General features: G+C 39.9%; 1 protein-coding gene across 4 annotated transcripts in view; it reads right to left on the reverse strand.

The window, feature by feature from the left end:
* CMSS1 (cms1 ribosomal small subunit homolog) overlaps positions 1-26,598 on the reverse strand; it is a 382,923-nt gene that overhangs the window by 54,047 nt on the left and 302,278 nt on the right. Inside the window, exon 2 of one of the 4 annotated variants that reach the window (XM_067739123.1) lies at positions 15,792-15,946. The exons of the other annotated variants lie outside the window; for them this stretch is intronic. Within the exon in view, the coding sequence (XP_067595224.1) occupies positions 15,792-15,846 (55 nt within the window). The 5' untranslated portion in view covers positions 15,847-15,946. The remainder of the gene's footprint in view (positions 1-15,791; positions 15,947-26,598) is intronic. 4 annotated transcript variants of the gene reach the window in all.

The following is a 26,598-nucleotide window of genomic DNA, read 5'->3' on the forward strand; positions in this document are numbered from 1 at the left end:
AAATAAATTTTAGATAAAGATGACACTAGTTTAGGGGAAAATATGGAAACCAAAACTTGAGTCACAAGTAACAGTGTGAATATTGAGTTTCTCTAAAAACAGTTAGAGAATACTTACAGACCTAAGAATACCTGGAAAATATATTAAAGACTCCAGGGGAGAATTTTAGACTTCTAGAATATCTTTAGAATAGGTAATAGACAAAGAAGCACGTTTTAACTTTTTCCTTTTAATTTCCATGTTTAAACTTAACCAGTAATAATATTTTTAGTATAATTAAACATTTGCTGAACTCCTTTTATGGGAGCTTACTCATTTTGTGTGACTCAACATATTCTCTCAAGTGGCAATTACCAGGCAGCACTCTTTAGAATTTTGTAAAATTATAAAATCATTATTGCTGTGAAAAAAGGACCTAAGATTTTCTTAAAAAGTAACTCAGTCAGGGCTTCCCTGGTGGCGCAGTGGTTAAGAGTCCGCCTGCCGATGCAGGGGACACGGGTTCGTGCCCCGGTCCGGGAAGATCCCACATGCAGCAGAGCGGCTAGGCCCGTGAGCCGTGGCCGCTGAGCTTGCGCATCCGGAGCCTGTGCTCCGCAACGGGAGAGGCCACAACAGTGAGAGGCCCACGTACAGAAAAAAATAAATAAATTAAAAAAAAAAAAAAGACACTCAGTCAATGTTGATTTTCTTCAGTTTTCTACTTCCTCCTGCCTCTTAAGAATTATGAGAGGATTCATTATGTGGCTACATTAATTCATTCATCCTTCAAATATTTAATGAGCACCTACTATGTACCAGGTACTGTGGTAAGCACAGAGGAGGCAAGATGAATAAGATACAATCCTTACTCTGAAAAGCTGACAATATAGTGAGAACAACAGACATGTGTATAAGCAATTAAAATGCAATGTGATGTTATAGTGATAGAGAACAGACATAAAGTGGTCAGGGACTTGGGGTGGGAGGAGGGTGGGACTATAAAGGGCACACTAGGGAATTTTCTAAGGTGACAGGACTGTTTGCATATTGATTGTGGTGGTGGTCATACACATCTGTAAGTGTGTTAAAATTCATACACCTGTATGTCAAAAGAAAAAAAAGGATAATTTTACTGTACAACAATTTAAAAAATAAAATGAAAAACAATGTGATGATGCCCAACAACAGGAGAACAGATAAATAAACTCTGGTATATTCATATGACGGAACACCACTGAGCAATAAAAGGAATGGACCACTGATAAATGCAGCAATATGGATGAGTCTCAAAACCACGATGGAAAGCTGAGTGAAAGAAGCAGGATACAACGAAATACAGCCTGTATGATTCCATTTATATGAAATCTAGAGTAGGCAACATTAACATAGGACGACAGAAATCAGATCAGTGGTGGCTTCTGTACGGGAGGGTGAGGGTGGGGTAGGGATTGACTGGGAAGGGAACTCAGGGAACTTTCAGGTGTGATTGAAATGCTCTAGGTCAAAACTGATCGAACTTAACATTTGAGTACCTCAATACATGTAAATTATATAACTCAATAAATAATATGCATTTAAGCTATCTTGGCTTGTCTTTCACAACACAGAATTTCTAATTGTGTTTAAAGTTGTAAAAAAAACATTAACCTCTCTACCATATGCTACCATTTTCTTTTAAAGTTAAATTAGAATTTCTTTTGATTTCTTAATGAAATAAACATAATATCCAATAATAAATCTCAAACATAATTAAAATGCAAGTGCAGAGTATGCAGCAGTAGGGGGACAAGGAGGCCAGAACTCTGCATTCTGTTGGGGTGAGGGTCTGTTACCAGGGAAGGCATTCAGAAAGAAATGAATCTCATTGGGATGCTGAAGAAAGAGTAGGCGTTCAATGCAAAGACCAGGAAAGGAATGGCTTTCCAGAACAACATGTGCAAAGTCATGGATGCGAGAGGGCTGGGGCATGTCCTTCTGGGTGAGGTGCACACAGGGGAAATGAAGCTGTAAAGGAGGGCTGGGCCCAGACTGTAAAGATCACCCGTTTCCCTCCCCAACCCTCCAGTGCACCAGTGCTAAGGGCTTTATGTGGACAGTTTAATTTAATCAAAACCATCTCCATTTTTCAGAACTGGGGCTTGCAAGGTGCAGGGCCTCACCCAGGTCCCTTGCCCATTAAGCATTCCCACACAGATAGCTCAGGCTTTCACTCTCATCCTCAACAGTGTGCTGCCTCCTATTTGCCATGCTTGAGGAGTCTGGCCTTTATTATGATGCTGATGGGACCTAATGGAAGCTTTTGCCTGTCCAGAATCTGCTTTAAAGAGATAACTGGGCTCTGACAAGAATGGATCAGTTGAATTGTGGTTCAGTCTTTTTTTCCTGCCTCAATTCCCTTGAGAACTACTTTTAATATCATTAGTAATGATGGCTAAGCAGTGATCGTCAAAGGCTGTCTCCATGCCCACCCCATCCCCACTCTACAATTACTCCCCCTGACAAGAGGTTCTAATTTTGGGATTGGGTCAGCAACTAGGTGATCGTTCTATAAGTCTCTAAGTGGGAGATGGTGTACCCTTGGGATCCCCAGATCTAAATGTGAACATGTATGGAGTGGAGGGGCTGGTACTGGGGAATTTTGTACAGATGCCTGAGATCCTGAGGTAAGTGGATTTGCTGATCAGCTAGTTTCCAGGTCTTGGTGATGATCCAGATTTCCTGGCCCCTGGACCACCTGAGGTATGGAACTCTGTCAGGCCTGGAGGTTTTACAGACATCCTCGAAAAGAGGACATTGCCTCTGTGGTGCTCTAAGGATTATGGTTCTCTGCTAGAGGGGACCACAAGAAGGCTCTCAGAAGAACCCAGGCCCTGATTTCAGGACAGACACTTCCTAGGAAGTTCCATCTACTGAACAGAGATGAAGATTGAGCAAAGGGCTTGGCACTGGCATTGGAGAGTTGCCTTAATTGATAATGGATTTAAAATAATCACAACAAAGCAGTGCAGAGCTCTGTAACCTATCAAGTATATTCACATTCATTATCTAAAAATGATTTTGAGTCCCCCTAAAATGCTGGAGGCCAGATGAAGAAACTGAGGCTTAGGGGGGTTAAACTGTTGACACTTGCATAGTTTGCCCGCCTGCCTGATTTTTTTCCTTATTTCTCTCCCTCCCTTTCTGCCCAACTTCCTTCCTTCAGTTTTAAAAAATATCCAGCTATTAGAGTTAACTATGGGCCATCTTATTTTAGAAAGGATTTAAGGCAGCTTACAAGGTGACGCACACACAAAAAAGATAGTATAAATTAAAAGTGGGAGTGAATATGAAAGAAAAATGAAAATTAGAACTGAAATCAATCCAAGAGTTACACTAAAGATGTTATAATGACCTATATATTTGCCAATGTGAAAAAAGGAAACCTTATCACTATTCAGAGTGGCCAGTGGCTAAAAACAATAATAGCAACAACAACAAAACAATCAATTCCTCAGGAGAAGTATGATTTTGGGTTCTTAATAATTACAACACAAGTCAAAATGCACAGCAACTTCCTTTGATAACTTAACAGCTTTGAACTAGGCCTAAAAGGTAATTCTGGTTTTCACACAAGAGAAACTACCATGTCATGTTTTAAAGAACATGAAGAGTAGACTACCTCTCTGAACTCCTGCAGCAAATTCCATTTACAGAAACCAAAGCGGATGAGACCCAGTGAACTCATTAGTTGTTGAAACAGTTTCAGGACCAAGGGAGACAGGCAGGGTGACTATTTCCGCGTTTGCTGCAGGGGAAGAGACAAAAACCCACCTACCATGCTACAGGAATAAATAGGTCTTCATGGAGATATTTCACCTTATTTTGTAAATTGTTTTAACTTCATGATTAGGACTTGGTGGCAAATATTACACAATCTTTTTACATCTTATGTTTCTACTGAGGACTGTTCCGGAGCGCCACTTTCTATGTTGTACATCTTGCTGCCTTCAGGCCCCAGGGCAGGGTTTATTTATGTTGGCTATTTTATACTTTCTTCACTCAACCCTCCAGTTTCCCTTACTTTTATGCCAAGGAATGAGCACAGAGTTTTTCCTTTTTATAATTTATATATGCAGAAAATACATCCAAGTCAGTAATGCCCCTTTCATCCACAGGAAGAATCTGGGGCTACCTGACTCATCGACATGACAAGCCCAGAAACAGAAAACGCAATCTGGCTGAAAGGCAAAAATGAGTGGAAACTTCTAAGCCAGTATACAGCTAAGGTGCTATATCATATGAAATTAATTCTCTGAGGTCAACAATTAGAATCAGGTTACAGCCCATACATAATTCTCCCTGCTAATTACGTGACCCAATATTTATTTCATTGAGCGAGATGCCCAGCCATGACTTTCAAGTGTGGGCTTGGGGCAGAGGGAAGGGAGCAGCCAGCCAGAGAAATAGCCACCCCTTTCTTTTACAAGCAGACATGTATCCCACGTCCCCAACTGAGACAATTTCCCTACCTTTCTAAGTGAGAGATCAGATGTGTCGTGCTCCTCCCTTTCCAGCAAAATGAGGCATTTGAGATCACGGAGCTCTTTAGTAAAATGCATAAGATGCCTGAAGAAGCTGAGTCTGTTCTGTCATGAGAACCTGGAGGTGAGATGGTAACAAAACCACCTTGTATATGGGAAAGAGGAGGAAGCCAGGCAGGAATGGAGTGGCTGGAATGGTGTAGGTATGCATCTTTGGACTTCTGAAGATGTATATCCCCCCAATAAAGACATTCAGAGTGGCAATAAGAAGGAATGCCACTTGCCATATGGAAATGTTGGATGAATGAGAGTACCATGAACAGGAATCACTAAAATCCAGGGAATAAATGAGGACAACAGCCCTCACTTAAATGAGGTGTCAAGCAGTGCCCAAGGGGTTGGTGAGGCTGCGGAACAGCAGACACTGGATCTGTAAGCTGGCACCTCCCATGTGAGACTCACCAGTAATAGAAATAATCGCGTCAGCAGATGCTATCACCCTACGGTGAGTGACTGCTCTGTGCCAGGCACCGCTCCAAAAGTTTTATGCCTATGACCTCGCTGAGGAGTGCTGCCCCCTCCCTTCCCACACAGCTCCCAGGTGGTCCTTTGCCATTTGGGGACATTTTTCCCCTTATGGGATGTCCTTGATGTTCAAACAAGTCAATGGCACCTGAATAACAAAGCTGGGTGCTGAGGATTTTGAGGATGGGGAGGCATCTACCCCATGACTGGTTTGCTGCTGGCCCTGAATCATGAGGCTGCTGAGAGGGTCAGGGTCACCAGCTGTGTGACCTGGGGGCCGATGGGAAGGTGTGACCTCCCCAACCTCTTGCTTTCTCCCATCATTCTTATTTCTGCCCCAAAATCGACACATCGTGAAAGAAAAGAAGGGAAAGACTGATGCCTATAGCTGAAGTGTGCAGTTTAATGGCCAGAAACCAGACTTGTCTCATGTAATCAAATCATCATAGTGTCGGTGACAGAGTAAAGACAGTTGAAAAAACAGTTACTATTCCAACTCCCAATTTTCAAGTTATTGTTGGGGCTGAAATTTCTCTCACCTCAAGAGTTTTTATTCTGGAAAATATCCAAAGCACACTTTTTAGCCATATTCGGGTAACTGAAACATGAAAAAAATAGCAATGTTTTTCAGCCATATTAAACTCTAACCAGATGCTCTTAAAATCCTTTTTGCATGTACACAGCATCTTTTATTTTAGAGGAGAGTCATTTTATTTGCCCTGAATTATATCCACCGTAGACTGAAAATACTTTTTACGAGCCACAGTAACCCACTGATGCATACAACCTCCAGAGAGGAAGCAAAGAGGACCCCATCGGCCTTTCTAATTCTCCCTCTCTACTCACACCACTGGGAATCCAAGTCAGATCAATTTAACAAACATTTACTGAATACTTTCTGCATACCAGGAACAAAGCTGAAGAACGTGGAAAGTTGGCATGAATTTAACCAACTTGCAAAGTGAAAATGACATGTAGGATTCCTGTAAAAAGTATTAGGGCCAGGACCCTACCTGAATAGCTCACCTGACTGTTTGGCTCACCTAAAAGGCAGTGCTTCTGGCACCTTTTCTTCTATTAACCAGTAGGTAAAGAGAGAAATGGCTTGGGAATTTGGAGGAAAAGCAGCGTGGAGAAAAGCTATGACAGACTATTCTCAGGTCACCACCCTCAGGAAAACCCCAGAGCATGACCCAGCAGTAACTTGCTTGGTCCCCCACTAACCACTTTGACTCCTTCCATTCTCTACGTGAATGCCAGAAAGATCTTTTAAACATGTAAATGAACTATATAAACTTCCAGGTTAAAACTCCATATCAGTTTGCTTTTATACTTAGAATTACACCTGTACTCCCTACCACAAACCAAAGGCCCTGCCATGACTGGGCCTCCGCTTACCCCTTCAGCCTCCCCTGTTCTCCTCCTTGGCCCACTATACCCCAGGCACACTGACCTCCTGCGGTTCCTAGAACATGCCACCCCGCTTCTTGCCTCAGAGCATTTATGTTTATTGTTCTCATACCTGGACCACTCCTCCTGGTCTAGCTCCTTCACAATACTCAGGTCCAGCTTAAATGTCACCTCTTCAGAGGTCTCCTCTGACATCCAAAGTGGGCCCTCCCCTCCCTCTCCATTCTCTGCCATGATTTTCTCTTACTTCCTACCATAGCTATATCACAAGTTATAATTAACTGATTTATTTGTTAACTTTTAATTTATTTGATCCCTCCCATAGATTTAAAATTCCAAGATGGCAGGAACCAACAACATCTGTTTTTTTTGTCATATCTTCAGTGTTCACGATAGTCTCTGGACACAGCAGAAAGGCAATAAATAATTGTTGGATGGATGAATAAAGTGAATATAATTGCAAATAGTAAATTAAAAAAAACAATAGAAGTGGGTCAGCTATTTATTTTATGTTTTTGCTACCATAAATACTATTATACTACTGTAAATCTTGGATTTCTCTTTGAGGTTTTTTCATGTATTCATTTTAACCAGGACCACCCTGACTGAACTTAAGAGGCTAAAAGAATGGAGACCTAACTTATGGCTACAATTAGAAAGTTTCAAAATGAATGCTTTATAACACCAGGTTTGGCATATAATACATTTTAAATAAGGGAGGATTAGCCCTTTCTCATTTAAAGATATTTGTGGTTGAAAGCAGAGCTGCTATTATGTATGTAGCGCAGTGTTTCTTAAGAAAAATTACAAAAGAACCTTAAAGTCAAGCACCAGAACACTAAGAATGGAGATTATACGATGCATTCCTGGAAAGCTATTGTGAAGCTGGTCTGAGTGGAACATCCTTGTCGCCCTGCCATCTGGCTCTGGCTTAGGATGCCAAACAATGGAGTTGCATGGAAACTCAGAAGTACCCTGGGTACCAGGCCTTCCTCCTCACCCCTGCCCAGTGGCTCAAAATTAAGATCTGGAGTCTTCAGACTGTGTTCTGTCTGGTTCTTTGGCCCGTAAGAACCATGACTGGTCTGGCCACACCAGAAAGGGAGGCCTAGAGTCCTCTTCCTGCCTAGGGATGCTCTCTGGAGGGCCCAGAGTGAGCCCTGGCCACTGGTTTACTGGATGCAGAGGAGCCTTTCTCTGATCACGTCCTGACTTGCTCAGCCCTTAGGATCAATCGTTCTCCTTGGTTTCCTCAGTGTATTTACTTTTTCTGCTAGGACTACAGCTGCTCAGCACCTAGTTTATTTGGATGGGGTTCAGCTTCCTTGTATAATTCTTGTCTTTCCATGTCTCCTGCTCCACATTCCCTAACTGCTGCTTGGGTTCTGGCCCCAACTCAGGCAGCTCACTTGGAATCACGCTGTAGCCCCCTACCCAGATTCTCCCTGCAGGGCTGAAATACCCCCTTGCATTTGTAAGGTTGTAATGTATGCTGCTGGTCCCCATGCTGGGGCAGACTCACCCATTCCCCATCCCCACCCCACAGGGGTCCTAGCATCCTTCATCAGTAAAGTGCATAGAGGTGACACTAGTAGCCCCCTCAGGTCACAGGGATAGCCTTGCTTAAACCCAGGGATGACTTTGGGGAATCTGGGATATAGTGGCTTCCTTAAGGCTTTATGTCAAGTAGCGGGCACCCAGTGGTGTGAAATTTAAACCTGAGTTACACAATTTTCATGAATAAAACATGAGGCTAAAGTTAGATGAGCACTGAGTTTCTTCTCAGGAGAAACATACCAGAGTCCCACAAAGAGGCCTTCTGGTTCCAAATCCTGAAGGTTTCCAACTATACCTCCCTGACTATAATTTTTCTGCTAAAATGCCTCTGGTGGCTCCCCACTGTCTATGGAATACAGTTATAACATCTGGCATCAAAGCATCAAGGCTCTTAACATCTTGGACCCAAATAAAAATTCCACATTACCTAAGACAAAGCTGGACACCTTACTCCTGTCCTTCGGGCATGGGGGCAGCTTGCCACTGCTGAGCCCATCATGTGCTCTCGTGCCAGCGTGCCTGTGCTCACATGGTGCCCTCTGCTGAGAATGCTCTCCTTTACCCTTCCCTTGGCAGAAACCTACTCCTCCTCCCCCAAGGCATCCAGTTCAAATATTTCCACACCCACCTCTACCCCATGCAACCTCTCTGCCCTGCAGTTCACATAGACTCAGACAGCACTATGTTTAGCCCTATGTTATAATGCATAAAGCATTACAATTAGAATTTTGATGTGTGCCTCTCCTACTAGATTCTGAGTTTTGCGTGGTATATTGTGGTCACTCAGTAAGTATCTGTTGAAGTGAACTGAAAATTGTGTGCTTATACTTGTATACCTGTCCTTTAGGCTATTAAAGACAAAAGTTACTAAGGCAAGATTTGAGCTGAAAAATTAAACAAGCTTTCTGCTGATATAACATGTCTTTATAAGATGTGTCATTAGAAAGGAAAACAAGATTAGAATGAAACAACATTTTAAAGAGAAGAAGGGCTGATAGGGGAGAAATACTTCTAACTCATGTATTTTCCTGTTCACAAAGGAACTTTCTAGCCAAGAAGAAAACATTGGTCCAACTTGAGATGCTGCTGGAATTATTCCTTCTCTCCTTTTTTCTCTAGTTTTGGGAGAACTAGTACCCATTTGGAAAAGTAATGGAGATGCAAAAGTGAAGAGAGCTATGCAGTGATATGTACCAACATGGCTACAGAGTGATGATATAGCTATGCCAAGAGAAAAGCATTACATAATGACATCAAAATAGGACACTTGAGGAATGTCTTAGAGCTAAAACAGCTGTCACCTGGTATTTTGGCATTCTTGAAGTATATGAAGAAATAGCACCTGGAAACCGAAAAGTACAAATTATTTGTAACAACAAGATTCCGAAGTCAAAAATATGTTTTCCTCATCTTTTTAAAAAAGTTAACCTGGCGACTTCCCTGGTGGTCCAGTGGTAAAGAATCTGCCTTCCAATGCAGGGGACGTGGGTTCGATTCCTGCTCAGGGAACTAAGATCCCACATGCCACAAGGCAGCTAAGCCTGCGCGCCACAACTACTGAGCTTGCGTGCCTCAACTAGAGCCTGCGTGCCGCAAACTACAGAGCCCACGCACACCACAACTACAGAGCCCATGTGCCCTAGAGCCTGCCCGCCACAACTAGAGAAGAGAAAACCCGTATGCCACAACTAGAGAGAAGGTTGCGTGCTGAAACAAAGAGTACGTGTGCCACAACCAAAGATCCCGCATGCTGCAACTAAGACCCGATGCAGCCAAAAATAAATAAATAAATAAAATCTTTAAAAATAAATAAATAAAAAGTTAACCTGTTAGCATCATTTTCACTTTAGAAAAATGGAAACCCTAAAATATGTATCATTCCAAAACATTGCCCACAGGTGGGTTTCAAAAGAAGAGAGAGTCACCTCTCATTATACCAGGTTTTCCCAAACAGACCTGTTTCACTGGGAGATACTTTTCTATTTTGCGGCTTATCCAGACCTCTTTTTTAAAAAAAATTTTTATCGGAGTATAGTGGTTTACAATGTTGTGTTAATTTCAGGTGTACAGCAAAGTCAATCAGTTATACATATTATCCAGACTTCTTATTTTTATGTATAAGTCACTAATCCCACCCTTAGGGAAGATGAAGGAGAGGATAATATGTGAAATTTAAATCTGTCAATTTTGCTGCTGGTAAATGTCTGTTAGGAAAAAGTTTAAAAGCCTGGAATTTAAAAGTGACTGAGAGGTTTAATATGTGTGCTTTCTTCTTTCTTGACCTTCTAGCTCATTGAGATGTTGTTTTAAAGTTGCTTTACTCTAGAGTTGCTTCTTTCCTCTGTCCACTTGGTCAAAGTGGTTGGTGATGCTTCCTCCATACAATACATATTTATTGTGCTCTGACTGTGTGCTTGGGGCTGGGGCTACAGTCTTGGAAGGTGCACTCTGCTCTAGGAACTCCCAGTCTACTGGGGGAGAGACAAGTATGTTGGCAGTTGCAATTAAAGTGGGATTGAGGGTAAGGTGCAGTTAAGCTCTGGGTGCCTTGGGAGTACCAGGGAGGAACATAATCCACGTGGGGTGGGGAGAGGACAGTGGAAGGATGGGTCTGGAATCTGAGTCAGGAAAAAGTGAGGCATGCCCAGGAACACTGTCTGTGGTAACCTGTGATCCAGCTCTGCTACTGAGACCCCTGTATTTCTTTTCACAATTCACAGAAATAAACAAACAAAAAATGACAGTTTTAAATGAGTTTCAACCTCACTATATTTTTAAGAACTGATACTGATATATCTCCCAACACCTTACAGACATCTGCAGTGATAACTAGTAGTAAGAGTTGAGCAAAAGGCTTAGAGTTAGGTTTTCCTGGATAATTTTTAAGTCATCAATTGACAGACTCACAGAATATTAGTGCTTAAACAGAACTAAGATATCTTTCAGTGCAAAACCTTCACAGAGGAGGAAATTGAAGCTCAGGGTCAGTGAAAAAATAACCACTAGAAGATTAGGAATATTTTTTCCCTGCTATTTTCCTTCTTTACTTGGTTGCTTGGTCACCTGTAAGTAGGTGGAAAATGACCCTTTAGAGAATCTGTTCTGCTTATGTACACGTACTCATGATTCCATCAGCTGTCTGTTCTACTACAGAACTACGATTCAGCTCAGCTTTCCTCTTTCCTCCCCTGAAGATATCCATTTGCAGTAGACACTGTGACAGGAAGGCTATAGGAAGGGGAGAGAATGCCTGTCCTTGGGGCTCAGTTTTTGAAATTTAATTGACAGACTAATATTAATCCCATGGATCCAAAGAAATTTTAATCATGATGAAATTTATGATAATTATATTTTAGGATATACACAAGCAGAGACAGTTATGTTAGTTCTGGAAAAGAGGCCCAGTGGATACTGTGCAAATGGAAAATTAAGAATTATTAAAACAACAAATGGATATTATCTCATACAGTTGCTTATATTTCAAAAGTCTATATTACTAGTATAATTTTAAGTGAAAAGCTGTTCTTTAACCCTTTCAAAGCTGACTGAACAAAAAGTGAAAAGTCTGATTTAGGCCCACCGTGGTATGTCAGAATCTCTTCAATATGCCATGTGAAAAGGGGAAGTTTGATAAGGAATTTACTTTTCTGTATTCATAAATACAATACTATAGCAATGCTGTCTAACAGAGATATATTACAAGGCACCTATGTAATGTTAAATTTTCTAGTAGTCTCATTAAAAAGAAAAATGGTAAAAATAAATTTTAAAAATTGTGGTAAAATATAAATAACATGAAACTTATCATCTTAGCCATTTTTGAGTGTATAATTCAGTAGAATTAAGTACATATATTCACACTGTTGTGCAACCATCATCACTATCCATCTCCAGGATTTTTGTGTCACCCCAAACATAAATTCTATACTCATGAAACAATAACTTCCTATTCTCCCTTCCCCCAGCCCTTGGTAACCTTATTCTACTTTCTGTCTCTATGAATCTCACTATTCTAGGTACCTGATACAAGTGGAATCAGACATTATTTATTCTTTTGTGACTGGCTTATTTCACTTAGCATTTGTCTTCAAGGTTCATCCATGTTGCAGCATATATCAGATTTCCATTCCTTTTTAAAGGTTGAATAATATTCCATTGTAGGTATATACTACATTTTGCTTATCTACTCATCTGTTGTTGGACATTTGAGTTGTTTCCACTTTTTGGCTACTGTGAAGGTAAAAATAATTTTAATGTATTTTATTTAACTCAATATATCCAAAGTATTAATATTTCAATATGTAGTTAATATAAAAATAATTAATAAGATACCTTATTTTTTTTTTTGTAGTAAGTCCCTGAAATTCAATGTTTATTTCACAATTATAGCACATCTCAACTTGGATTAGCCAAATTTCTTGTACTAACTAGCCACATTTAGCTAGCAGTTAATATAGGAGGGTTTGCAGTCAAGATTCGGTAAATCATGACTCCTCCTGGAATATATCATAGTGGATAATTCTACTTTATTGGTTCTCATACAGCCCAAGTGTTTAGAACTGGGGCTCTGGAGTCAGATCAATCTAAATTCAAATTTCAGATCTCTCACTAATTAGTTCAATTATGTTAGAAAGGTTGCTTAGTATTTCCAAATGTCAGTTCCTTTACCTGTAAGGTGGAGAAAAAAATACAATTTCTCCCATAGGGTTGTTGTGTGGATTAACATTAGGTAACATGGGGCTTCCCTGGTGGTCCAGTGGTTTAGAATCTGCCTTTCAATACAGGGGACGCGGGTTCGATCCCTGGTCAGGGACCTAAGATCCCACATGTGTTGGGGCAACTAAGCCCATGAGCCACAACTACTGAGCCCGCACTCTCTGGAGCCCGCCTGCCACAACTAGAGAAGCCCATGTGCCTGCAACTAGAGAAGCCCGCACACCGCAACAAAGAATAACCCATGTGCCACAACGAAGACCAAGCACAGCCAAAAAAAAGAGTAACACAAAGTGCTTAACATAGTGCTGCCACAAAATGTTACTAATAAGTAGTAAGTTTAATAAAAATAATCCGCTAGATAATATATTCACAAAGGCAAGTACCATGTCTGTCTTTTAATGTGCCTGACACATAGTGGGCACTCAATTAATTAAGTGAATAAATATATGAACTCTTCCTTCAGTCATTATAAACTTTAACTGGTTTCCATGACATCTTTGCAGAAGTAGCATAATGATTTGCCATGAAGATACAGATGGCTTGAGGTACAGAAAAAGTATGAGATTCTTATCTTCTTCTTTTTACCTTCCTTTTCATTAAAAAAACATTATTTCTTTTCCCTCTCCTTGAGGGAGTAGGGCTGATGAGGCTTAAAAGACTGTAAAGGTGGTGGAAGCAGCCGGCAAGGTGGGAAGACTGGTTACACACAGAGGCAATGAGCAAATCAGTAAATACTTTGAGGATAACAGAAACCAAATTATCCTCACTGTTGGGGGAGGGAGTTACAAACATGGAAAGGGTAAAAGTTAGAACGATCCATGGTGTTAGATCAGAACTGGAGCTACCAATTTGATCTCTCTGGTATTGGATAGAGATAGAGCAACAGATATGGCTGTGAGTGTGTGTCTATTTCCTAGCTCTTTTGGCTGAGAGGATCTAGAGGCAATGAGCACACCCTTGTCCAGTGAGCACACCCAATGCCCAGATCTTGGTTTCCATATACTATTTTCCACAATGGACCCAGGTCACTTTGAAGATGCGGATAATTCCAGGGCTGGGTAGAGAAAGTACAAGATGTACATGGAACATTTTCTTGTGCCAGAAAGTAAGAAAGTACTCAGAAAATGATGAGGACTTCTCAAAAGGACACAAGAGCCAGCTGGAGGAGCTTCCACTTGCCAAATCTGGGATCATTTGGGCATCAAAATAAATAATGATATTAATGGAGTATAAGCCTCTGAATAAAATAGGAATCTATAACTGCATACTGATATAAATAAATACAAAAATAAATAGGGGAGAAGGGAAAGCTCTGCCCTACAGTAGAAAGTTTACTTAGGAACAATATATTTATTTACATAGTCTCAAATTATCTTCCCAGAAAAATATTTATTAATTGCAAAGGGAAAAACTATAACTTTACAGTGGAAAAATCTGGCATATACCACCTCAACAAAGTGGGGCTGGTATGGACCAACTCCATTTATGTGTCTCCTCATATGATTAACTAAGAATAATACAACATTGCTTCTGTGATATTCCTGCCCCCAAATGCACAAACTCAGTCTCATAATAAGGAAATATCACACCAACCTAAGGTGAGGAACATTTTACAAAATGTACCCTTCAAAAATGTCAAGTCACAAAAGACAAGGAAAGACTGAAGAACTGTTCAAGATTGAAGGAGAGCCATGACAACTCAATGCTCTACAAATAATCCTGGACCAAAAGAAAAAACAAATTTTTCCTCAACAAATGATATTACTGAGACACTTGGTGAAAAGTTGAATGGGAACTACGGATTAGAAAGTAATACTGTATCAATATTAATTTACTGAATTTGATAGTAATACTATAGTTATGTAGAAAAGTGTACTTGCTTTTAGGATAACAACACTGAAGCATATAAGTCGATTCAGAAAAATACATACACACACGTATATAAACAAAAGGGGGTGGTTGGGAAGAGGGAGACTGGAGGAAAAAAGGTGGAGGGGAAAGGAAGGAGGGAGGGAGAAAGCAAATGTGGTAAAATGCTAAAAATTGGAGAACTTGGGTGAAGAGTATAAAGGAGTTCTTTATTATTCATGTATATTTTCTGTACGTTTGAAATTATTTAATGATAATAGCTAAAAATAAAGAGCATAGGTTTCGGTGTAACTCAGATCCAAGTTTGAATTCCAAGTCTGATACTTAACATCCATGAGACTCTAGGGAAGTTATTTAATTATTCTGAGCTTTGGTTTTCTTATTTGATCACCAATACAGGACTAACTGAAAGGGATGCTGTGAGGATTAAATAAAATAATGCACAGATTAAGCACCTGGCTGGTGATGGGTTTGCCTGGTAGAGGGCCTGATACCTAACTGGTGAGGCAGTACATAACTTGCTGAAGAAATGAACACGCTCCTTCCTCCTGCCCCTCCCCCTCCAATCAGAATAACTGATACCACTTAGAGAAAATTAGATTCTTCAAATTTTAGTAATGTAAAGTATGAGATTTTTCTTAACACCTGAATAATATAAAACAAAAATGTTCAATAATCATAATAAATACTATCATACATTTGAATGTTGCTCTGAAGTTTCCTCAGCACTTTGCACCCATGTCTCATGTGACACTAAGGAGAACAGGCAGGCATTCAAGTTAAAGTTCAACACAGCGTTAATAATAGCGAATTTCTGCAGTGCCTTGGGTTATGACTGTCAAAGAAGAGGGCATGCCCTTGTTACTTAAACCTTGAAGGAAGCTTGCATCTGTTCTTGGCTGCAGGGTACAAAATGAGGTGCAGTCTAATGTCCACTGCGGCATCTGTTCTTAAGATGCTGGCACTGCTGTTTGTTTGTGGTTCACCGTGTATCTGGGGCAGTGACAAGGCAGAGAAGGTGAACCAGGTTGTGCCTGGGAGGTTTCTTCTCTCGGCCAAGACATGCACATGAATTTGATATTATCCAAGAGGGTAGTTTCAGAGTTGCCTGCCAAAGAGTGCTGTCTCCTAATCTGGAGAGCAGCTGCTGGGCACAGGCATGCCAACATACACACAAACACATACACACAGACACACTCATGGAGCCTATACCTGCCTCTACTTGTCTGCTCTGGGCAGATGGCTTCTGGCTTTTGGGTCGCCTCATCCTGCAGCTCAGTACGGTTAGACCCTTTCTTCCGTGGAGACTGGCAAGCTGTGGGGTGAGGGATCCTGCAAGGTCGCCTGTCTTCAGAGTATGAAGGACACTGCCCGGAGAGGGAGGAGGGTTATATTTAGTGTTTGGGCCCAGTCAGTGTTGGGCTCCCCACTACCTCTCCTCTGCGGAACTCTCAGTGGCCCCTGGTGGCAAGCTCTCCGTGGCTTTGAAGACTGCAAAACAAAAACTGAGAGGGTGTCCAAAAAAAAAAAAGAAGAAAACGTTGTTGGTCCCTGGATGCCACTGTTGGATTTTGGTGGGGATGAGGAGAGAGGACCACTGGGTGTGATCAAGCAAAGGCACCTGCACGGTAAGGTAAGTGTCCCTATTGCTACTGAGAAGCAGCTTTGGGGATGTTTCTGTGTTATCCAACAAACAGGAACTGCCAACACTGCTCTCCAGAAGCAAGAGCTTCTGGGCATTATGCAAAGGAATAGAGTAAATCTCAGGTGTGATTAAGGGCTTATGAAGGATGATGACTTTTAGGCTAATATGAGTAACAGCTGCTTGCAAAATAGAGGAACTATCCTGACAGTAGGTATGTTTTGATAAACTGGTAGGTACGAAAGAAGACCAAAATAAAATCTTAAATTGTTATCCTCTTTAGAGTAAGATAACTGGTCAAAAATTTTTAAAAAATGGTTTGGGCAAATGACTTTCCTTGTTAATAGCTTGATTTTGTAAACTGATGTAAATGATTAATACATACTTTCAAAATCATCAAAAATGTGATAACAATGGAGACGTATACTGGATAGGCTAGACGGGAGAGGAGGAATTCTCTTTTCATGGAAAGACAGAAGAAACCAGCATCTTAAAATGGCAACTAGAAGTATTCTTTTTTCTTTACTTTTGTTCATGTTTCTTTGATGCTAAGATTTGATGAATGAGGGCCAGAAAACAGAAGCACATTTTTGAGGTAGGGTTTTGGAAGGTCTTGGAAGACACCTATAACCCCAAAGAACATGATTGGATATCTATGGCACAACAAATCTCAGTGTCAATGGGAAATAATGCCAGATTGCTGCCAAATGATACCAGAGAAAGTTCTGCTTGCTGTACTTGCTCAGTGGGAGTATTAGTCAATGTTTAGGGTGAATGCATAGCTTTGAGTAGATCCCCATTCAAGAGAGATATGTGTTCAGCTAAATTTCTTGTGACATATTCAATCACATATCAACTGATGATCACATATCTTCAATATCTATGCAAGTCTCAGGAAGAACTGCAAGAAAAGCAATACATATACTGCTTAGCTATATTCACCATGTTTCACGTGTGTATTAGGTTTGTAATAAGGGAGAGCAGGGGGTAGCGTGGAGAGAACTCTTCCAGACTATGGCAATGTTCTTCTAGCTGCAGCTAAAAATGCTTTTCCTATGATGCCACGTTCCAATATATCAATCTTCTATCCCTCAAAACCAAATATTCCAGGTAAATATATCTCTACAGTTATCAGTTGATGCTATTATGAAACTCACATTATACTTAATTAAAAATCAGCATAGGGCTTCCATGGTGGCACAGTGGTTGAGAATCTGCCTGCCAATGCAGGGGACACGGGTTCGAGCCCTGGTCTGGGAAGATCCCACATGCCGCGGAGCAACTAAGCTCGTGAGCCACAACTACTGAGCCTGCGCGTCTAGAGCCTGTGCTCCGCAACAAGAGAGGCCGCGATAGTGAGAGGCCCGTGCACCGCGATGAAGAGTGGCCCCCACTTGCCACAACTAGAGAAAGCCCTTGCACAGAAACGAAGATCCAACCCAGCCAAAAGTAAAAATCAGCATAGACACTTCAAGAGCTCTTTGCTATTGAAAAATAGCAGTAATAATATTCATGGGCTATTTCTACTTCTTTAAGACAAATATGTAGGGCAATTAAGACAGGTCTACTCTTGGAAGAGTTTTTCAGGTAATTTCCCAAAGCAATGTAGAGTTTGGGTTCTTATCATAATCAATGCAAAAATATTCTGTAAAAATTCTGCGATGAAGGAAAGTATTGATTATAAGCAAAGAAGTGCAAAAAAATTTTTAAAAAAGAGTTTAGCTTCTGTTAAAGTTCATATGTCGTTGTCTTTTTTCCTTAAACTTTTTTGTTATTGAAGTAAAAAATTTGTTAGCCAAGAATTGATCTCAGGTAGTGGCATTGTCATTGGAGATGGAGATACTTTACTGTGGCTTCAAAATGATGATCCATTTGCCTATTGTATGAGACAGACGTTGCAATGTGCCAAGAGTTTGGCAGGTCCAGGAATAGGGAAAAACAAAAGTAAAGGGCCCTGTATTCTTCAGAATAGAGTTCATGTTATTCCTTGTCTTAACGTAGAGGAAAATTTTCATTACTACTGAAATACATGCCTCGCCTCTTCAGTATGTTACATTAAAAAATATTTAAAGAAAAAAATGTTAATTGCTTTTATTTGCCTTAGGACAGAACTAGTGGCCACCAGCATTTAATAGCCATTCATACTGAGCATAGAATAACTTTTTTTTGTTTCATTATAATTAGGTAGAACACTTCTATAGTAAAAGGGCTTAATTAGTTTGCTCATTTATTCATTCATTCAACAAACGCTTAGAGTGCCTACTACGTGCTGGGTTACCGGGGATACAGCAGTGAGTGGGGCTAACGTGGTTTCTACATGCTCTGAGTGTAGAAATCTTCACGAAAGGGCTGATTATTAGTGATTTGAACCTTTATAATGTTCATGTTGTTTACCATGGTATTTTCAACTTTATTTCTAATTAAAAAACCAGAAAACTTTTTTCCCTACTTAAAATAGTTTATTTAGTGTCTGCAAGATAGGGGGACAATTCCAGGGACCAAATAATTGGATTGGAATATACATTTTAGTGCAAATATTTGAGTCTTCTTTGAGGGATGTTGACATTTCTGTTCTAAATACAGATGTCAGGCAATAGGCTCACATACTGATAGTTTGCTCCTTCAGAATTGGGTCGGATAAGAAGTCCCTAAGGAGGACATTAGAGCAAAATTCGTATTATAGCCTCATAGCTATCTGGGTCTCAAATCTGACAAAAGTTCAAGATGTTTCTGTCTAATCTGTCTGACTGGAGGCTACAACTAAAAGAGCAGAATACTGTGTTTCTCATCTTGGTTGCGGAAACTTTGTATAATGGCATCAATCTTAACAACAGTGTCGTTTTACACCTAGGAGGTGTCCTACATTGTTTACAGAATTCGAATATCCGTCACTCACTTGATCCTAAGGTGACCTGGCGTGATAGGAAAGGCAGGTATTATTCCCTGTTCAGAAGATGGAAAAACTAAGTTTTAGACCTTTAAGGGATCAGCCCAGCTAATGTTCTCTCTAATGCACAGTCTCATTAAGTAATTTCTCAAATGAAGGACTAGAAAAATTCTGAGTTTTCAACGTAAGTACTCACAGTTCGGACTACTGTTTGGAGGTGGGAGCAGCCAACTGGGAACTGACGCTAGGAGAGTTTCAGGCCTCCCCACACCCTATCCTCTTCCTGCCTCTGTTCCCTTCTACATACTCAGCCTACAGTTCTTTCCTCTGGCCCTCAAAAATATCAGTTTAGTTTCTAAAAGAGATATAAGCTACTGCTTTTTTCTTCTTTTTAGGAAGGGAACGGGATAGTATAATAGTATACTCACCTATATGTGAATGCAAATGGAATTTTAAACTGCTGGTTAGTACCAAAAGCCTGGCAACATAAAAAGCTGTCAAATCAGATTAGACCAATTGTCCACCCAGCCCAGATCCTGCTGGGCTGGAAGCATAAGTGGGCCCTTGAGAGAAGCAGTTTATCATGGGTAAGAGAAAATATCACAGGAAAAAATTTTATATGGGGGAAAATGGTAACCTGAGAGCTATACCAACTGAGATATATCAGTTAACTGAGAGCTATATCAAGATAGGCAGAGCTGAACAGACCAGTCTTGAGTGAGTGAAGAAGGTCTTCCTGGTGGATTTTAAGAGAGTAAACTGATCTGCTGGCAACTGAGATACTGAAGGTAACAGTGTGTAGGGCGCCACTCATAGCTAGTACTGTCTGTTACTACTAGCTATGATCGATCGAATGCACTTTATTTCTTCCTTACATTTTTTCCTGGAATTTGTTTTGTGCCTATTTAAGGTTTATGGTAATTGTTTGTGGGCTTTTAGCTACTTTTCTCTCACGGCTTGGAAAGAATGTCTTAGATCTCCCTGATAGATTTAGGGTCGATCCTTTGACTAGGAAAGTAGAATTCAGGGGAGGATAGGAGTGTGGATAAAGCAGAGGCTGCTTCTGCGCTTCTTCGAGGAGCTGCTGCCCCAGGCCCTGAAACAGAAAGAGACAGAGGCAGCTGCCTCTGAGCCATGGTATTAAACTGCCAGGTTGTGACTGGGACACCAGCTCCTTAGTTTTCAGCTGCTCCAAACATCTTCACACGTAGCTATTTTAAGAACCTTTGCGTTTGATCAGGGAGCATGTGGGGTTGAGCCTTGTGTTTTCCATTTCAGTTTTAGATCCTAAGCAGACGCAGTTAGTAGTTCAGAATTTAAAAACTTATTAGTGTATTTCCCCCCAACCAGTGCAAAAATAACTTCATATTGGGGAGAAAAATCATGGAATCGAGATGGAGACTTGTTTCTTAAATAAAATTAAAAGAATTTAGAACTTGGATTTTTAAAAAAATCACTAATATTTCCCATCACAATTCTTATTTGGGAAATTTTGGCTAAAAGTATGAAAGAATAAATAAAATCATTTGGCTAGACTCAGGATAATACATAACTATTTGTGCTAGTGCCCATTAATCTAACCCTATATTCTACTTATTATGCTTGGAATATTGCTGACAAGGACATCTTTGTATATTACGGACATTTAGGATTGCCTGATGATAGCAAATGGTGATTTACCACTTGAACTTTGACAATCAGAGAAAGGTATCCTCTAAGATACCTCACCACCCTCCCTGAAGAGATAGAGTTGAAACAAGAATGAAGGCAACATAAAACAAAAAATTCTTTCTTTTAAAAATCTTTTAAGCTAAGTATCTGTAAATTCCTCTAAAATTTATACAGGTCTTCCTTGGTCTGTTGAAATTCTATATCTCTAATGGTCCACCACATATCTATGAATCTGAACCAGAGTTGCTCAATCTCTTAGTTTAAAAGATACATTTGTACTCTTCAGGGGATTCAACAAAGCAGAAGTGCTGGAATCTGCTGCTTGGATCCAGCTCTGGAAAAATAAAGGAGGTATGGTAACCAATTGTCCAGGTGCACCTGGGACTGAGGGATTTCCCAGGCTTCAGGACTTTCAGTGCTAAAATCAGGACTGTCCTGGGAAAATCAGGGTAGTGGATCACCCTAAATGGAGAACACATACCTGAAATGATCCAATTATAGAGGCTTATTGCTGTAGAGGACTGGGGTATAGAAACCAAGTGCCCCAATTCTCAGTCTGGTGCGCTGTATACATGGCAGACTCCTAGTTTAGGGAGATGGGGGGAGAAGTTTGGTCACAAGATTCATCTGTTTATGGAGTTTCACCCTTCCTAACACAAGAGGAGACCTGAAGGCACAATAACAAAGTGTCATCTGGAAGCTTGGGAAGTTCAAGTTTCCCAATGAATTGGCCCAGCTTCCCAGGAAAACAACCAAAACCAAGACTCCAAGATTATTCAGGTATTCCATAGTTATATCTTTTGTTTAAGATTTTACAAGGGCAACATATATGTGCTCACACAAATTCAAGGGGAAATAGTGCACAAAGCATACAAGTCTGCCGATCCACTAGAACAGAGTAAGAACAGAATAAGGGCTGTCTGAACCGAATATACCAATATCAAACAAAATCCCAGTTAGAACTAAACCACTAAATGGATGTATTCATTATCATAGATTTTCAGTGAAAAAAAATAAAGAAATTTTAGGGTACTAAAATAAACAAAGGAAAAAGAATCCTTAGAAAATAACTGATATGGTCTGCTCCTCTCATTTCACAGATGAAGAATTGAAGCCTGAGGAAGTTTTCCCAAGGTCTCAGAACTAGTTAGTGGCAGAGAAATATGCCTGTTTTTCTGAGATAGTTAAAAATGATCAACCTACAGAAATTCAACTCTCTACTCTTGTGTAACAATGCCTATCAAAATTGCACTGTCTAATGTAAAAGGCCACCAGGCAAAAACCCACGCAGAAAACTTCAAGTAGCTGCCTCCAAATATACATAGTTGTCTGATAAATATACAATTACAAGGGAATATAAGCTGATTTTAGTAACAGAGACATTATTGCATGTTCAATATCTGTCAAAACCAACAGGCACCACTGCCGCCCCACCACAGCCCATACTCAATATGGGAGGGTATCACAAAAGAAGATGACTCAGGCCATATTTGGAAGGAGCATATACTTGTCCATTTGTTTACTTATTTTTGTAACAAGCAAATGCCAGGCAACCCAATTTTGATCTCAGAATTATATAGTAACATCTAGATAAGGAGTCACGCTGAACCACTAGAACAGAGTAAGGGCTCTCTGAGTATATCAATATCAAACAAAATCCCAGTTAGTACTAAACCAGTAAATGGATGTACTCATTATCATAATGCATAATGCTTAGGAGCATGGATTTTTCCAGGTGGCATCATGGGTTTTAATTCTAATTCTGTGTGGTCTTCAAAAAGTTACTTAACCTCTCAAAGTTTAAGTTTCCTCAGTCATAAAATGGAGATAATAATTGTACTTGCGTTTTGAGGAACAATAAATGAGAAATATAAAAGGTTAAGTACAGTTAGTGGCAAATAATAAGTGCTCAGTAATCAGGAGATATTATTATCATTATTAATAATACAGAAAACTCCCACCATGGTGTTATAGATTGGGTCTAACAAAATTCAGTCTTGAAAGTGTGGTATGTCAGGTCTTTCTGAGAAGCTGATAAATGTTACAAGACCCAGGATACACACAGACACAAAATTTGGATCCCTTGGACCAAATTAAGAAGTCTTGGGCTAGAAATGTCACCTAGAAACCAAGGGAACTGGCATTTGAATGATGTCTTTTCTTTGGGACCCTAAGAACCACTGCTTTAGACACTATATGCCCCCAGACAGGTGTGAGTTTAAAATGCCAAATTTTGTGGTTTTGGCATTAAAAAACTCCAGAAAGTTGATTATTAAAGGTAAACCACAAATTTCTTTGACCTATGTTAAATTAAGTAGGAATATCCTTTTCCCTTCCTTGAGATTCTCTAGCCATAAGCGAGTCACTATGATTCTTTTTTTTGCAATTCTTTTGCTCTCTCCTCCCATAAAATTTAGATCGTGTAATGGAAGTTCCATCAAAATATGATAATTTATGGGCCCACAGCACAAAGGATTTTGAGGAGACAATGAAATTCCTAATGTGTGCAAAATATTCCAGAATGGGAAATGACTCTTCCTGTGTACCAGTAATTATTTATGTAACAGTACCTTGGGAGAATGTTAATGGTAGAGCATTAAATTCCTCCTTTTAAAACAAGGCACTTCCACAGGGTTTTATATCTTCTTTCCTAATTTGGAAAGACAGCATTTGTACACACAAAATAGCAAGTTTTACTATTTTACTGTTAAGTGGTTAGGTCAGGTTTCAGACAGACTGTCCTGATGCATTAATACCTGCCAATTGTGTGGAAGGAAAGCTCCAGTTCAAACCATGACAGAGTTGTGGATCCATCACTATTAAAGTAAGCAAAGTAACCAGTAAATTCCAATAACAAAAAAGTGCCAAAAGAGGCCATAATGCCTACTGAAGGGAGAAAAACTTTAGTTTACCTCAAATTCACATGCACTTAGTAATTTCTCCAGATGGCATCATAAAACTGCAATCATGACCAAAATAATCTAAGTTATTTCAGCACGTAATTCTATTATTATGTTCCCATCCACATCTGGATAGTTCATTTGTGAAAGGCAATTTCAGTTGAGAAAAGAACTCAAAAAGTTCCGCTAGGTCTAGTGGAACTAATCTGTATATAAACAAGGAATTTTTTTTTAAGCAGTATGGAAGAAAATAAAGATTTTCACCTGTACTTGCAGCACTAAAACAGTAGTTCAGTGTGAACTGGTAGCTACAAATTTACTTCTCTTGGCTCTGTCACAAAATCCGTAAGAACTTAATGCTTTCAGGGTTAGATCAGATACACGTTAGTGGCAAAATGCCCGTCACCATTTTAGTGGGACTTTTGCATTTCAATCCATTGCCCTAGTGACCAGAAAACATTTTCCTTGGTGTTTCCTTTAGCATATTTCTGCTATCTTATTAATTTTCAGCAGTTTTTTTTAAACAGCAAAATAACCTCTGGTATTTTAAAATTTCCAAAAATGTGAAAACATACTATAGGGATCAGAGTATCAGCCTGGGATTAGTGGAACAGCCAGTCAAACACCACTTGAGTGAATCAGATGGCATTTAACTCATCTAAAGGATTCCAAAGGGAGTTTGCATTCCTAGCAGGAAGGTGAGCAACATGCCCTAGCACAGGGTAGGGTACAAGCTTCTGAATCTAAAACTCTCACAAGGACACACAGTTACAGAAGATGATGCCCATGCATGAAGGCAGACCTTTTTTTTTTTTTAACTAAGTGATCATTCTCTAGGTCTCAACTGTTCTTTGGGTAAAAAGCCAAAGTAGGGCTTCTTGGAACAATCCTCCACCAGGTAGCTCTAGATCCTCTGCCACTGTTTCTCACTATCTCCACCAGAGTCCTTGCCCCAGAGGTCCTACTGTACCTTGCTTAATCCTGAGATTAATAAATCTGTCCAGATGGGAGGATTGTTGAAACAGATCCAGATTAGCAGATTTGTAGAATGGGTGCAGCCTAGACTGGCCTGGAGGAGGAATGAGATTCCACAAAGTCAGACATCATCAAGTGTACACCTCTGATGGTATTCTGCAGTCTGGAAGCATGCACTTCTCCTTGTAATGGTATCCTGACTGTCCCGACTTGTTTCTGTGTCCTTATGATGAATCAATCTCTTCTGATTTACTGAGGAGGTGTTTAGGTCTGATTGTTCCATTAACCCCAGCCTATCACTGACAGTAATTTCATATTTCCTGCATATCTTATGCCTAGCACACATAGATGTGTTATTTAATTGAAACCATAGGAAGTATATTCTGACTGCCTTGGTTTCTAGACTCCCAAGCACAACTCTGTTCACACCAATAAATGAGTCTGATGGCAAGAAGCTACGTGAAAACAAATGACTTCCAAGATGAGTTTTATGTGAGAAAGAGTAAGAAGAGGAAGCTCACTGATTAAAAAGGGTTTTGTTTGTGGAGAAGTGAGTGGTGAGAACAATAGTTAAGTATGGGCTTCTGCAAAGGTAACTAATCTGAAACATCTCCTGGGATTGTATCATCTTGACCTAGCAGTTGTTTTTCTTTCCTACTTTCCAAACTACCTCTGTGTAAGGATTAATGACCTTCCCTCAGCCCATTAACTCAGACCATCATTAATCTCCAGGAAATACCTTGTCAGTATTGCTTAAAGGATACATGAGAAATGCTTTGTTTTACATTAAAAATGGTTAATCATACAGCTCTTTAACTACCCTTTTCAATGATTACTGAGTCTTCTTGGAATTCCCTTTGCCCCAGAATTTGTTAATATTTTACTCACAGTCTTACTTGTAAGCTGTGAAGTTAAATAGAAACTGCAATTGATCCAAAAGAAATGCCTTCCTGGAGGGTAAACTGAGTTTTCAAAAACACATGTAAAAAAGGATGTTACTAAACTAAATTCCTGTAATTCATATGTGTTTTATGTACTTGGAAACTGAATGTTGCCAAACCCAAATCTACATTATTGGTCAGCTCCAATTATGGGCTATTTCAATTTTAATCTTTGGTTGGAGAATACATTATCTACTAAATCAGCTTTGTAAAAAGTCTAGAAAAATTGATATAGGCATAAATATTTGTGTACTTTTAGAGGAATGTTTATGAGACTTAAACAATACTTGTTAAATGTTCTTGTGGACATGTCAAGAAAAGGCTAAAAGAGTAATCGCTATAGCCAATTATAGCAGAAAAAAACCTCATAAATGAGGTTTCCTATAAACACAAATTATCTCATGAGGAAAAAGTTGGGTAAAGGCAGATATTTTAATAGAAATATTAGCGTGAAAGCACAGGTGAGGTTTTGGCTGTGACAGAGAGAAGTGCTGACAGAAGCAGAAAACATGGAAGGGAAGAACCAAGGATGCCAGAGGCTGGGCAGTGAACTAGCTATGCTAAAAACGGTGGCTCAGTCTCTGAGGTAAGGGAAAAATAACAGAAATGATTGTTTTCATTCTCAGTTTTCCAGAACTTCTCTTCCACTTGAGGAGAGTTAGCAAGCTGAGGGCATTGATGTAAATCACCAAAGCAACAGGGCCAAACTCACTGCCATTCCTGAAAAGTAGGAAGAGGCCCTCAACGCAGGCCTTGGTCAGCCACCTCTGCACTATATTCTTCTCTGCCTTAGTCACTGGCCTCTGGGTCTTGAGAAGACTGGCCTCTGCTCCAAGCCATTGTTCTTTAAACAAAGTTGTGAACCGCTAACAGTTTTGTTTAAAAGTTTATAAAATGGAAACTACATTGCTACATCTCTCTGGAATATCTCAAACAAAATGTGGTTCAAATTTCTTGTTAAAAAAAGAAGTTCAGAGTTCCTGAATAAACAAAGACAGCCGAT

The sequence above is a fragment of the Pseudorca crassidens genome, chromosome 5 (genome assembly GCF_039906515.1).
Source record: "Pseudorca crassidens isolate mPseCra1 chromosome 5, mPseCra1.hap1, whole genome shotgun sequence".
NCBI classification, from domain to species: Eukaryota; Metazoa; Chordata; class Mammalia; order Artiodactyla; family Delphinidae; genus Pseudorca; species Pseudorca crassidens.